This window comes from Echinops telfairi, unplaced genomic scaffold, assembly GCF_000313985.2.
Source record: "Echinops telfairi isolate 266 unplaced genomic scaffold, ASM31398v2 ScPeMD7_8;HRSCAF=38, whole genome shotgun sequence".
NCBI classification, from domain to species: Eukaryota; Metazoa; Chordata; class Mammalia; order Afrosoricida; family Tenrecidae; genus Echinops; species Echinops telfairi.
This window is the reverse complement of record NW_022103905.1, coordinates 9065644-9081254: the sequence shown is the minus strand read 5'-3', so window position 1 is coordinate 9081254 and position 15611 is coordinate 9065644. Positions and strand designations below refer to the sequence as shown.

At 36.7% G+C, this 15611-nt stretch overlaps 1 protein-coding gene and 1 pseudogene across 2 annotated transcripts in view; both read left to right on the top strand.

Annotated features, from left to right (window-relative positions):
• Nucleotides 1–1854: 1854 nt before the first annotated feature.
• SPPL2A (signal peptide peptidase like 2A) overlaps nucleotides 1855–15611 on the top strand; it is a 34594-nt gene continuing 20837 nt past the window's right edge. For both annotated transcript variants that reach the window (XM_004709427.4, XM_045286487.1), the window contains exons 1-8: nucleotides 1855–1981; nucleotides 2231–2413; nucleotides 3031–3120; nucleotides 3605–3738; nucleotides 6898–7049; nucleotides 9914–10010; nucleotides 11388–11489; nucleotides 14804–14885. In XM_004709427.4, the coding sequence (XP_004709484.1) occupies nucleotides 1931–1981; nucleotides 2231–2413; nucleotides 3031–3120; nucleotides 3605–3738; nucleotides 6898–7049; nucleotides 9914–10010; nucleotides 11388–11489; nucleotides 14804–14885 (891 nt within the window). In that variant the 5' untranslated portion in view covers nucleotides 1855–1930. The remainder of the gene's footprint in view (nucleotides 1982–2230; nucleotides 2414–3030; nucleotides 3121–3604; nucleotides 3739–6897; nucleotides 7050–9913; nucleotides 10011–11387; nucleotides 11490–14803; nucleotides 14886–15611) is intronic.
• On the top strand, nucleotides 15520–15611 carry LOC115868215 (annotated as a pseudogene).

Sequence of the window (15611 nt, the reverse complement as noted above, 5' to 3'; positions counted from 1 at the left end):
CCGCGACAGCCCGCAGTGCTTTATTATTTATGTACTAAATACTGGCAGTGTTCCCAGACAAGTTTGCTATTCCCACGCTTGAATTTCTCATATCCTTGAGAGAGAGTTCCATATCTCGGCCCTTACCGTTTGTTTACATACTACCAGGGAAACACTGTTTGCAGCTGTTTTCACAATCTCCTTACCGTTTGCAGTAAGGAAGCTGTTTATGAGAACCAACTAGGACAGACGTTTGCTTACTGCCCTAGACAGATACATGACACAAGACACAGTGCTCCTTTCATGGCTCCTTCAGATGATCGAACTGTTTGACCTTCAGGAACCTTGGTAGCACGGTGTGTAAGCGTGCCGCTGTGAACTAAAAGACTGGCCATCGAAATCCTCCAGTTGCTCCTTGGGAGAAAAATGCGGCAGGCTGCTTCTGCCTAGATTACAGTGTGGAAACATAAGGGACAGCTCTGCGCCATCCTCAGGGTTGCGTTGAGTCAGAATGGCCTAGACGGCACAGGATTGTTGGGTTTGCAGGCGGTCTTAGGCAGTTACGGTAGTAACTTGTCTGAGTCTCAGAAAACCTTGGATTATGCATTGAGTTGTTAACTGCACGGTCATCCTTTCAACCCAACCATCTATTCCATGGGAGAAAAATGAGAATTCTGTTCCTGTAAAAGCTCTAAAGCTTCAGAAACCCACAGGGACAGTTCTGCTCTTATCGTGTTGTTATGAGTCAGAACTGTCTTGATGGCAGTGAGGGAGGGAGTGCCTAAGAGAGTGACTGAGTGAGTGAATAATTTAGGATGAATTGAGACCAGATTAATATATTTAAATTTTTTTACACATAGGACATAGGTTGATGTATTATAAAAATCTAGTGTATTAATTTGTTCAAATGTGCTGTCAGAATTGGCTCATGACCAGCAAGTATATAATGGAATGAAAACTACATTTCTCTTTTTCTCAAATAATTTACCAAGCATTCGAAAATGTCAAAAATATAATAATAATTTCCTAATCTACCTAATTATTCTATGTAGCTTGATGACATGTCCTATGAATTCTCTCCACTTAGAGACAAAAACTAATGAATTTCCCTTAAGGCTAAAAAAACCCTTTCATCCTAAATGTTAAAGGTTTTAACTAGGAGACTATCACTTCACTCTAAAAATTTAGATCAAACCATATGAAATCACTAATTTTGTAACTCTAGGTGGTCTGATATCAGAACGTTAATGTGACTCATAGGGGGTCGAATGGCAGAAGCTACTGCATTGTGGAGTATTGTTATACTTGTTTCAGGACGTTTGTTCGTTTACACACACACTGTGTACACATTCATGTTCACTTACTAACTCCTGTCTCTTCCTTCTGGGAAATAAAAAATATGGAAAATGAAAGAAGTGTATTCTTTTATGTTTCTTCATTTTAACTCTGGATTGACCTATTTGGATAGGTAGCTGCAGAATCTTGAGAACTTGAGAGAATATTGTTTCACATTTCAGCAGCTTCTTTTCTAAAGGTAACAAGGAAGTAATAACTCTTAGGAATTCGGAAGAAAAGTGTCAGGCCTTGAGGGAGTATTGAAGTTACACTGCACTATAATAAGACTGTTCCCTGGGGTGTGACCCTTGTCAGTAAAGGCCATAATCATTGTCCATAGAAAGCGACTTACCGTTCATAAATAATCTATTCTAGACAAATGTGTATAGTCTCATAATTCCAAGACTTCTTTTTTATCTCCTCAAACAGAAGGAATGCATTCATGGAAGAACTTTCTTCTTAGGCAAATCTGATTAAACCTGTCAATATCTTTATTAACCTCATTTGTTGGCAAACCTAATTACTGCTAATGTGAAAAGTATTGTTCTTGTCTTAGACAGCTGCTCAGGAAGCAATTCTGCATGCATCTGGAAATGACTCATCTAAGGACTACTGCATGCTCTATAACCCTAATTGGACAACTCTTCCAACTACTCTAGAAAATTCAGTAAGTAAACCAGTTTCTATTCTTAAATTGAAAAGTGGAAAAGGTGAGGCCGAGTGATGATTATGTTTTAGTTGCAATATATAATGATTATTTTCTCAAGTATTTTTTTCTTTGGGAAAGAACGTTGGGGAATTTTGAAATACTTCTAGGCCTGGTTGTGAGTTACAGAGCATTTCTCATTTAAGGTATGTTAAATCACTGTACTATCAGTCAGTGCATTTAAGATGGTACCTGTCGTTTTATTTTCAGACTTCCATGAGTTTGGTGAATCTGACTACCACACCACTGTGCAAGCCTTCTGATCTTCCTCCTGGTGGGATAAAGGACACAGCAGTTGTGGTGCAGTGGGGAAACTGCAATTACCTTGAAAAGGCCAGAATCGCACAGAGCGCAGGTGCTCAAGCTTTGATGGTTGCCAATAGCAGTGTCCGAGTAAGTTATAAAACCATATTTGTTTTTACTGTGCTCATAACATCACATTCCAGAAGAATGGAATTAACTTCTCAGTGTGTATGTATTTAGGGGATGCGTTTATAACCGTCTCATGGGGTGATTCTTTTTGTAACTGAAAGTTTTAGATCTGAGGGCCATTTAATTGGAATATTTTATAGCGTTTGTTGTAATCCTAGATAATGCAAAACTATATGAGAAACCAATTACATTTTAAATCCCTAGAACGTCTAGTGGGCACCCCTTTGGCAAGGTCATGGTGCTGATTACTCAGTGAAGTTGATAGTGGCAGATTCTGCCCATTTTACTCATACTCATACACTTATTCATTGTGGGGGGGCTCTGTGCACAGAGTAGTTTAAGTTTGTGCTAAAGGGATTCTAGTTTTCCTTTTTTTGATTGATCAAAGCAGCTATCTAATTTTTCATTTTAAAGAAAACCATGGTTTCTGAGACGTTTCACTTCAACATCTGAACCTTTAGTACTTTCTCCAAAAGGTGTAATATTTATATTAAATAGAATCATTCACACTACTTTATTCCGTAAGTATACTAGTGGTTCATAAGTTTTCATAATGTGATTTTTTTTTTTTTTTTTAGTATTCTCCTGAAGGGAACAAATCTGCATTTCATGATGTCAAAATACTCATTGCATTTATAAACCATAAAGACGCCAAAGATATGAACCAGGTAACCTAGTAAATTATATATTAAATGACATTTATGAATAGTTCAACTCTTTGCTTTTAATCATTTGAATTATATATACTATGTTTACTAACAAGAAACTGTAAAGGCCTACCAGAGCTCCTTTGGGGAAGTCCTCTCCACTGCGCATACACGTTGTCCCTGAGCCAACATATTACACAGGGTGTTTTTCTGTTTGGGCTTCTTTCAGAATCCCCGGTCTCATGTCATTTGTCTTCATGTTAAATTCCTGAACAAAATGTGATTACATGGGACACTGCCCCTTCGAGATTTAGTAGACGACAAAGGTTTAATGAACTAAAGCATCACCTCCTACTTTTGCTGAAGACTGTCCCTGATGGCAGACGCAGTCCTGGTGTTCTTGATCAGCACAGCGTCCACTCTGAAGTGATGTGAGGAACGCTGCTGCCACGCTCTACAGCACAGACACAGCTAATTCTTGTTTCACTGTCGTTCTGCCTTTCAGGTACTTGGAAGCAATATTACTGTGAAGATGTATTCTCCACCACTGCCAAACTTTGACTACACTCTGATAGTTATCTTTGCCATTGCCGTGTTTACTGTGGCATTAGGAGGTTACTGGAGTGGGGTAATTGAATTGTAAGTTTAGTTAAATATTGGTGGTTTTTTAAAATATGTGATTTAAAAAAGACTGTTTGCTGTAACAGCCTTTGAAAGTTTTACCTGACCTTAGAATGTAGTGTCAGTAAGCCCCGCTTGCAAGCTTGGCCTGGTCTAGGTCATTTCTCTTTTCACTGGGAGTCACATGTTCTCTAACTCTTCTGCTGGGGAGAAATCAGAGCAAAGACTTTTTAAAATTAAAATGTTTCGTTCTCTCTCTGAGGAAAGCTCAAGCTACTTAATCTCCTAATATGCCTATTTGCTTAGACTGGAAGCAAATATAGAGGAGAAGTGGGAATTTTTTTATTCCTCTTGGATGTGGACATCACTGTGTGGCCTGTCACTTGGTTTAATTTTTAAGAATTTTAAGACTATTAGGCATGTTTATATTTTAATTTAATTAACCCATTGCTGTCGAATCGATTCCAGCTCATAGTGACCCTATAGGGAACAGTAGATGCCCCCGTATCGGGTTCACCAGTGTGAATCTGTATGAAAGCAGACTGCCCCATCTCTTCCCAAGGGAACTGGTAGGTTCAGATGGCCTTCGGTGAGCAGCCAAGTGCGGAACCACTGTGCCACCAGAGTTCTTACCTGAAATAGAGAAATTCCAAATACACATAAAATTTAGATGTATTTAATAGCACCCTGAACCCACTCTTCATACAGTTAGGCAGCTGGCTCTAGATTAAAGCAGGCAGTGTTATCTAAAAAAGTCAGTTCTTATAACTGATTTACTCAGAACAGATTATTTCATACATAAAGGACAATATATTCCCCTGGGGGCTTTGTCTATAGTTTCAGATAAGAGGAGCTTATTTGTAACTAAATGAAGCTAAGCTTTTTTATAATTTCTCAAATACTAAAATGTAGTTTACCTACATCAAAAAGGAAATCTTAGCATTGAACAAGTATACGTTCCTGGAGTATTGGGCATTAAACATTTTACATATTTGAAAAGCATGTTTCCACATATATCAGCTGCCCTCGTTTGGTGTAAGCAATGTTATTTTTTCATTGCTAATTTTAAAAGGCATAGTGTGTAAGAAAATCTCAAACGTCATTTTCTAGATTAACCAGCGAAGCTTGTAAATAATTTTCAAAAAACTATTGATGCACTGAAAGTGCTTTCACTTTAATGTAGATTTTTGTTGTAGTGCTGCTTGTAGATAAATTGTGCTGCTTCTTACAGTATTGCTTCTCAAACTGGAATGTGCATACAAATCTTTTTAAATTCTGGTAAAATGCAAAACCTGACTTAGAAGGTGTGGGATAGGGGCTAAGAGTCTACATTCTTGCTGGCCCAGGGGCCACCTTTGTGTTGACATGACAGGCATCTGCACCTACTGGTCAGGACACTCTTCCTTGAGAAAATCAAAGATGGGAGAAAAGTTTATGTCAGCTTTTTTATTCAGAAAACATGATCATGGGTCAGGGAGAGAGAATTTTGTTACTTTCTATAATCAGATTATCCTTTGCAGGACCATAGATTTTAGAACTGAGAAGACTGATTGAGAGAAATATAGACAATAAGAAGTTAATGTGTTTGTGTGGAAGTAAGGTCGGGCCGGGAGTAATGATAGAAGAGAAAGAGAATATGAATCAGTGATGATAAGAAAGGGGAATATTCCCAATAAAGATATCATTAAAAATAAAAGGACTTTTATATTTATAAATTAAGAGGATAAGACTTAAGGTAGAGAAAATTAGCCAGATTAAGAATTTATAACCCAGAATTACCCTAACAGATGAAAGTATACTGTATGCTATAGAAAAAGAATTTTGGTTCCACATAAAAAGTTTTCAGCAGAGTTAAAATTTCATGATAATAATATCACTTATTTTAGTGGTCCTCAAGTGTCATGGCCTCAATGTGTCATGGGGAAGATGTGTAGCTTCCCATTGCATATGGTTCTTGAGCTGATTTAAGAATATAGTTGTTGTTTTTTTAAGATGGATTCTAATGTTTTATTAAGATATAAATCTGATGTCTGTTTCAGGAAATTACCTGCTGCTTTTAGTACACTGAATATGATGAATACATAAATATCTAATGTATTATAGCTTCTATGTGGACTGTGATTAAAATGCTTTTAATGTTTGTAATGATAGTTACCAAAGGTTGATAATTTTGCCCACACAAGAACCTCTGACGCTTTAGTTTGAGACATTGGTTAATCCTCTTCAACCAGCTCTAAAGTGTCCAGTGGTAGCTTTCCTCAACACTCCTTGCTTTTACTCGGCGGCCTGCCCAGTGCCGTGAACATTCAAAATGGTAGCCTTCCCAGTCAACACTTTTTTAACAAGCATGTAGCAGGTTGGTAAATGAGCAGTTGGCAAATGTGTAATTTGATAGAAATGAGAGGCTTTCTTTTTTATTTTTAAAACCTGAAGTTTATATTGAGCCCAGACCTGCTGAGCGGAGTGACAGTTTGTACAGATGGAAGCCGGAGTTAGGAGACCAGAGTTGATGGGACCAGCGCTGGAGCGTTATAGAGTGGCCTCCAAGGAACTGAGAGGGGACAGTCGGGTTGACCAAACAGAGGCTGCTCCACTAAGAGCACAGTGTGCCTTTTTCTCTCTCTGCCTTTCATTACCTTTGTGACCCCGCAAGCACTGGGAGAATTAGAAGAAACAGTTTGTTGTCTTAAATTAAGGTAGAAATTTATCTGACACCCTCTTAGCACAGTGATGAGTCCAGTCAGTCTGTAGAACATACTCAGTTGGCTGTTAGGGACATGTGGTGTCTGCATTCAAGAGAAGCTCCTTTTAAAAGTCTTTATGTATACATTGATAAGAGTAAGTGTATAGAAAAGAATTGGTTATGATTTAAGTTGTCACATCAATATAGTTTCCAAATTAGACAAAATGAACTCCACAAACATTACTTTGTTTATATAATAGCATATGTTTCAGCACTTTAGCCTTTAGAAAAATAAATTGTTTTTCAGAAGTTAGTGATTAATTGAATCGTGGGAGATTTTAAGTTTCTAAATGAAAGATTTCCGTGCACAGTTTGAAAAACACACATTACTTACTTGTTGAAAAGTAACTTTAAATTGGTGTTAGAGATGAATTTTTAAAATAGCTGTACTTGCAGGGATTTGCTGAAGTTCTCGCCTGTGTTTATTTTTGCAGAGAAAGTTTGAAGGCAGTGACAAACATTGAAGATAGAGATGTGAGAAAGAAAAAGGAGGAATATTTAACTTTTAGTCCTCTTACAGTTGTAATATTTGTGGTCATCTGCTGTGTCATGATGGTCTTACTTTATTTCTTCTACAAATGGTTGGGTAAGAAGTCATTTTATTTTTGCTACTTTTGCATACAGTCTTTTCATTGACTCTGCCGTATTTATCATTTCCTTTCTACATTCTAACTAGGCAACATTAACTGAATAAGTTGGTTAGTGTTCCCTGTTTAAATTGTCAGACGTGTTCAGTCTCCGTTGCCCTGGGATAAAAAATATTCAGATAAAAAGCATGCTCAGTCTTGAGATAAAACCCTTCTTGACTGGAAAGAAATGCTGTGGTCTTTCAGTTTCCCTCTCTGCAGATAAAGCATTGACAGCCCAGAATCTGAGCAGTGGATTGAAAACTTCTTGGTGGCTATATTTAGTCACATGAAATAAGAAATTATGCAAATTCTTGATATGTTGTCTCTGGTTATACTCAAAGTGTAGTTTCTCCTTTCGTTAGTTTGCAAATCAAAAATGCTTTGTAATTGAATGTTGCTTTACTTGCTCCATCAGTCAGGACCATCCTGTAGGTGAAGACACACAGTACTTTCCTGTGAGCTAGAGAACAACATAACGTTTTGTCCTTTTGGAAGTCAGTGGTAGGAACTGTAATGACTTCCTTATTCCCTGGATAATCTATCTAATCGTCTCCCAGGATAAAAATTTTCCATCCCTAGTCAGTGTGCAGAGAAACCCTGGTAGTATAGTGAGTCACAAAGACAGCAGTTCAAACTCAACCGCTACTCCATATGAGAAAGATGAGCTTTCTACTCTGGTGAAGATTTACAGTAACCCAAAGGACAGTTCTACTCTGTCCGTAGGTTGCGATGAGTCAGAGTTGCCTCTGTGGCAGTGAGTAAGAGCCAGTGGACAGCCCAAAGAGGAAGGAGAACTACTAAAAAATCTTGTCTGGAATAGAAAACTGAAACTTTGAGTTAATTTCAGCTTACTGTTGCTTTCTCCCCTGGCAGAAAATTTTTTAATGAGATCTATGATATATATACATATGTACACTTCCAATTTAAAAAACTATTCTTATTATATAAATATCACTAATTTCAATTTGTTGCTAGGAGAGGGGATGCTAGAATGTTATTTGTATCATGTTAGCCTTGAGCAGCTAATTTTTCTAATTTAATACTCAGTCTTCAATTGTTTGTATCTGATTATCCAGTGATCTTTGAGAGAAAATAATAATTTACCCTATCCTAAAACTGCCTTCATTTTCTGACACTGCCAATGACACGTGTGATGTTGCAATATTTAATTTACCTTTGAATGGTTCCTTATGGCTAAATTGATACCATTTCTTCATATTCCAAATAAGGAGGTTATACTAGATTGCTAACAATTCCCTTACCATTTATAATTAAATCATGTTTGGAAAGTAACTAATGATGAGTTATAATAATCAAATTATTTCCTATATCTAATCATTTTCTTAGGTATAAGTATGGATATGACACTTAAAACTATTAGGCACCCAAGAGCATGATTTCCACCTGAGTTTTAAAGCTTGGGCAGAACAACTTTGCTGAATGACTTACACAATTTAACTTGGCAATTTTTCACAGCTTACTACTACTCATAGTACTATACACACATACATTCCTCTAATCATAAAAGCAACTACAAATAGCACCTATTAAAGTTGCTTATGGCTGGTCCGAAGGTAGTGAGATCTCACAACGATTGCTTACAGTCAATTACTGGTCGACCTATTTGTCTACCCCCCCTCACTGCTGCACTTGACTAGTCTTAACAAAAAAAAAGAAAAAAAAATAAAAAATAAAATAAAGTTGCTTACATGGCAGGTATCATTCTGAGCACTTTCATATATTAACTTTGTGTGCACTCATCACAATAATCCTAAAATAGGTATTATTACATATTACAATTTAGAGATGAAGAATGTGAGAAACTAAAGAAGTAATTTGTCCCACATTCATTCGAAAGTAGCCCTCTTTGACCTATGCCTCTAGCTTATCTCTTTTTCATCTATAGAGTAAAACTATAGCTTCAGAAGTTTAGTGGAATTTGAAATATTCAGGTTAAATTTATGTTTGCATTGTGAAATTTTAAGTATAATGATTTATCCACTTTTAATAACAGCGGTCACAATATTTTATAATTTAAGTAATTCTCAAATAACTATGGATAATATAGAAAGGTGTGTGATTTCTAACTACCTAACAATCACATCATAAAATGAGGTTATGTTTAATTAGATTTGATTTTACCATGTCAGTTAAGTTTTTAATGATAAAATCCCACCATAGAGAAATATGGGTAGCATCATAGTGGTGGGGGTTTTTATATACTGTGTTTTATTCTTGTCGATAATATACACTGCAGAAATATAGCCAATTCATGTATCTACATGTACACGTCAGTGGCATGCATGACCTTCTAGCGTTGTGTCCCCCTCGCCCTCCTGCTCCGAGAGTTGTTCCTTTCCCAGGGACACAGTTTGCAGCCCCGAAAGTTCCTCTCTGTGCTTTCCATCCTCAGTCCCTAAGGTTCATTTAAAAAGAAATGTTTCTTAATGATTTATTAATTCTTTTTTCCACTTTTTCCCCCACTTTTTCATTTTTTCAATGAAGTATTTTCAGATGTCTGTAACTCACTGTATAGAAATCTTTAATGACTATGTCGGTTTTAATTACTTATTGATGGCACCTAAAGCAGTCCTACCAATCAATGTGTAAGGGACCTAAAGAACCCATGGGAAACCCACTCTTAAAAAACTCAGTATCAGATATTTCTACCTAGTTACCATGTCAGATACAGCAGAGTCACTGCATTGAAAGTGTCTGATTCATTAAGAAGGCTAACCAATTGATAGTGCTTGCTTAAGTATCTTCTTATCATATTTCTTTCTATTCTCATATAATTTAGTGCCTTGTTTTTTTTTTCTAGTTTATGTTATGATAGCAATATTCTGCATAGCATCAGTAACAAGTCTGTACAACTGTCTTGCTGCATTAATCCATAAGATTCCATGTGGACAATGCAAGTATGTATCTCTTATGGGGAATCCTAGACTGTTGGTATTTGTCATTTGAAACAGTGTCAGGAAACAATAGTGTTCTACCTACATGGTCTATCATACATGTAAATAGCTAAATGGAAATTAAGTAAAATGTAATATTTCATTTATCAGTTTCATTAGGCACAGTAGCCCATGTGACTGGTATCTACTTACTGTATTGGGCAGCACAGCTGAAGAACATTTTCATCATCACAGAAAGTACTATTGAAATTAATAAACATTTAGTGTGCATTATTTTATTTAAAATCAAGACTTTGGAATTAGTATTGCAAAAGTTTTCTCATGGCTGTGGCTAGTGTTTGCTTTCTTTATATTAAGTGAACATTGTATGAGAGGGCACCCACCCGCCCCGCCCCCCCCAAAAAAAAAAACAGTGAAAAAAGTTCTGCTGGGTGGAGCTTTTGTAGTATCATTTTTCCCTGCTAGGTGAGGGTTGAGCAACTTGCTCTGAGTTAGTGCACCTAGTGGCTTCACCTGGGGAGGTTCTCACGGTGAGTTTTTTCATGAAAGCAGTTTCACTCAGGAGAAAAAAAATTTTCACTCGAACCTCATTTTTTATAATGACTGATTTAAGAGAACAGCATGCAGCTGTGAAATTTTGTTTCCTGCTCGGGAAAAGTGCTGCAGAAACTATTGTGATGTTGAACACAGCTTCCAGGGACCAGCACTATGGGAAAAACTCAAGTGTACAAGTGGTTTCTCATTTCAAAAAAGGTGAAATGTCGATTGATGGCAAACCTTGTTCTGGATGTCTGTTAATTTCCCAAAAGGACAGAAATGTTGACTCTTAGTGCATTTGTAGTTCGTTCCACCAGGTCAGACTGTTAATCAAACTTTCTATTTAGAGGTTTTGGAAAGATTGCATAACAGCGTGCAACAAAATAGGCCTGATTTGTGGCAGACAGAACTGGTTTTTCCACCATGACAGTGCACTAGCTCATGCAGCCATCTCAGCGTGCCAGTTTTGGGCAAAAACAGCATGCTTCTCTTGTCCCATGCACTTGACTCACCTGACCTTGCTCCATAGGACTTATTTTATTTCTATGAATGAAGAGGTACATGAAAGGACAATACTTTGACAATGTAGAAGAGGTGAAGAAACAAACAAGGGAGGTGCTGTCAGTTATCCAAACAGATGAGTTTGAAAAACGTTTCCATAAATGGAATTGTAGATATGACAAATGCATTAAGTGTAATGGAGAGCGTACATTGAAGGTGATAAGGTTGTTTTGTAAAATAATTTAAATAATAGCTTTGGGGGGTGGGAATCCGGTTTGGGGGTTGGTAACCCCTTTTATTTTATCTGCAGGGTGAAATAAACTGTGACCATCTGTTTTTCAGGTTTGTGTGTCGTGGCAAAAGCATTGAAGTGAGACTTATTTTTCTCTTTGGATTATGCATAGCAATAGCTGCTGTTTGGGCTGTGTTTCGAAATGAAGATAGGTATGAAGATTTTAGTGTTTTTGCTGTTCTATTCTAATTTTGAGTAATTAAACTTTATTTATTTATGTCCGTGACATTTCGTTGGAAAACAAATGATGGTTACCCATTTTGGAGAAACCCATGGGTCTCAACCCACTTTCCAGCTATTGGCCCCTCCCTGTACAGAATAAAGAAAAAAGTCCAAAAGACTAGCAGCACATGCACCTCAGCCGCTGCCACATCCCTGAGACTAGATGAACGAGAAGGTGCCTCACGCCGCTACCAGCCACCCTGAGAGGGGTCCCTCTAGGTCCTGTATAGAGGGGGGGAAAGGCAGAACAAAACTCAAAATTTTAAAAAGATCAGACTTACTGGTTATTCCAGGTCCTTAGTCACCCTTCAGGCCCAGGTCGGGAACTGAACTCACCTCCTTGTCTCAGTCTATAGCCAAACAATAGACAGAGGAATAAGGAGCAAACAGTAGCACTAGGGAGGCAGCACTCCTTGGAACAGTCAATCCTTCTAGATCAAATGGGCAGCATTTATTTGCCCAGGGACAAAGTACAGAAGTCTAAAAGGGTTTGGAAAGGAGGAGGTGTCGAAGCAGGAAACACAAATCATAAATGGAGTGAGCGATGTTACAGAGTGGGGACTGTAAATTAATGATGTGAAGCAAAATGTGTATGAATTGTTGAATGGGAAACTGCTTTACTCTGTAAAGCTTCACTCCACAATAAAGTTTTCAAAGAAAAACACTTTAAATTATGACATTTGAATCTTTGGAAGTAGAGCTAATCTGAATAGGTAAGAAACATCTATGTTTTTTTTCTCCTGCTTTAAGTATTGAATCATGTAATTTTATTGATGAGCTAGGCTTATCAAGATTATCTGGTCTAATTCCTTTATTTTCCTTACCTGTCTCCAGATTCCTATCTATTGTCATTTTTTTAAAAAATTTTCAGTGATCTTGATAGTGCCACTTTTCTTTTTAATAGGTTTTTAAAATACATTTATTTGGAGAAAATTTGCATATAAAATTAGATACTCATTTGACAATTTCTATACATATGAGAGTAAGTCAAAAAGTATTGCTACACACCATAGAACCCTTTACCCAGCAAAAATCAAAATGTGAAGTTATTGGTATGTTCATCTCAGTGCATTTATTTCCAAAAGCAGTGTTTCCATCTCTTTAACCCTGCCCTAAAGAATTCTGCCTTCTTCAGTTTATGCCACATTAAAACAGTCATTTTGCATCTTCTATTGGCTCAAATTGTCCTTTTAAATGTTCTTTGAGTTTTAGGAATAAAAAGAAGTCTGAAGGGGCAAGATCAAGGTGTAGGGAAGATGGAGCCAGGTTTCCCAAAGAAATTCTTAAAGCTCTACCTGTCCTCAAAGAATGAGCTGGTGCTTGGTTCTTGGTGTAAATTGTCCTCACCTTTTCCTAACCCATGTAGTTGTCAGTATTCTTAAAACATATCTGTAATAAATTTTCTTAACCCTCCTGTGTTCATTGAGAAAAACCTATCAAGATTACCCCTTTGGAGTCTCTAAAAACAAGCCTCACAGCCTTCCACCAAGCGGATTTCTCTGTGTTGGGTGTAACTGGTCCAACAGACCCCTTGGACGCATGCCACTGCTGATTGCACCTTTTCTCTGAAGACCTCCTAATGCCTGGAACAAGTGCATTGCTGAGAGAACCTGTCTGAAGCCGCCCTGATGGCAGAGGCATCTTCAAACACGTTGCATTTGGAATAAATCTGTACATGTATGAGTTGGAACTTTAGTAGTAGCAGTACTTTTAGATTTACCTTAGTATTATTCAGTGATGTTGGCGACCCTTTTCACGGTGTGTTGGCATTCTCATTGTTTCCATTCTGGTTACTCTGTTTCCATTGAACTAACTTCTTTGCCCCGCCTTAGCAGCTCATCTTTGGCATAGTGTAAATGTTGACCTGTAGATCCTTTTCAGATGTGGACACAGGATTATTTTATAAGCCACTCTGTCTTTTAGTTTATAGATGGCCACTAGGAGTAGTTTGAGTTCCAAACTTAAAGAGTTTCCACAGCGATAGTCTCACAGTTTCCTCTAGTCTTAATCTGTCCATAAATCTGGCCTTCCCCCCCCCCCCAAGAACTTGAGTTATGTTCTACATTTTTTTCTGTCAGTACATCTAGGACCATCAGTTTTATCCCTGTTTCAGAACAGTCACTGTGGTAGCCAGACACCAGCTTGCTCTGATTATTATAATATGTGGTTTTTTGTTTGTTTTGCTTTCATGTTATATTGTCATCATCTTGAAATAAGCTACTTTGAAAAGCAGATGTTGTGCTAGTGTGTTTAAACTCATATAGAAAAGAAAATAATAGACTTCAAAAATATATTTAATTATGGTACAGCTTCATATTGGCTTTGATGTAGCTATAAAAATAAAACTAAGATAATCTCTATGAACTGATAGGCAGTGATTTTTCTTGGATATTATACTTGGAATATGGTGCTGCCACCTTTTATGTACAAGAGGCAGGGACATGAGAGGATAGCCATTTATCTGCCCATGTGCAGGAAGGACAACCAGAAAATACATGTACTTAAGTTTATCTGATAGCTTATAAATGAAATTATTAAGGACTGAAAAATTCAATGACCTAAAACTTAGAGAGGAAGATTAATGCAATTTTAAGCAACTTTAGAAGCTATGATAACCCCCTGATAATTTGCATATCAGTTTCTCCCCCTTCCCCCACCCTGCCCCCATATCAGTTTCTTTTTAAAAATCATTTTATTAGGGGCTCATACAACTCTTATCACAATCCATACATACATCAGTTATGTAAAGCACATTTGTACATTCATTGCCCTCATCATTCTCAAAACATTTGCTCTCCACTTATTCCCCTGGCATCAGCACCTCGTTTCATATCAGTTTCTTATAGAGTGAGTTGCTTAACTATTTCCTTTGTGTTTTAGCTCTCTGGGTGTATATTAATATCATTATTGTTATGAACTACTTTCTAAAAAGAGATACATGTGTAAATTAAAGATTAAAAATAAGTATGAAAAAAAGTAAGAAGAAAAAAAATAAGTATGAATTTGTTTATCTTACATAGAAGTCTGTGGAGATACCTTCAACATTTTAGTATAATATTTCTTTTCTCTACTGGGGTGGTAAATATATGAAGAATAGGACTTCTTTGCGTTACAGTTGCTACTTTGATAATTAGATAGTCTAATCATAGCAATAGACCAATATTACTTTAATGATATATTTCTTGCGAAGTTTCATCTAATAATAACTGCATTAAACAATGGAGTAATTATCTTTTGATTTTAGGTGGGCTTGGATTTTGCAAGATATCTTGGGGATTGCTTTCTGTCTGAATTTAATTAAAACACTGAAGTTACCCAACTTCAAGGTATGAGTCTATTGCTTCACAAACTAAAATATATTTTCTTTTCAAAGGTACTTTATTAATGTATGGTTTACTTACAATAAAATGCACTCTTTTATGTACATAGTTGAAATTTTTTTTTAATTTTGTAATATGTTTGTATTTAGACCACCAACATAATTACGCAATGCCTTGCAAGGATTAGACATAGTTGAAATTTTATAACTATAATTATGTCACCACTACCGCATTCAAGTTGCAGACCATTTCTCATTGTTTCCAAAAGCTCTGGTATACACCATGACCGTCACTTTCACTCCGTGCCTAAAGTCCTAGGCAACCAACTTTCCTGCTAACATAATTTATTTGGTCATTTATGTAATATGGTAGATTCATTAAATCCTTACCAAATGAAGTACCAAGGAAAGGGCTTTTTTTACACACACACACCCCAGTGAATTTTTATAATAAGTTGATTAAAAAGAAGTTTTAATGTAGTATATAAGATAAAACTACAAATAATAATTATAAAATGTTTTTAAAAATACTATTCAAAAATTTAAAATTGCTTCTTGAATAAGCAATATTAGTCATGACAAGCAATTTAGAGTTGGAAATTTATGAAATATTCAGAGCTCCATAAGTTTTAAGTCGTTAAATACTTACCTGGCAGGAGAGATACCATGATCACGAAGGTGGTTTTCCCAGGGCGAGGCTCACCCATTGCACTCCGGATGTGCTGACCCCTGC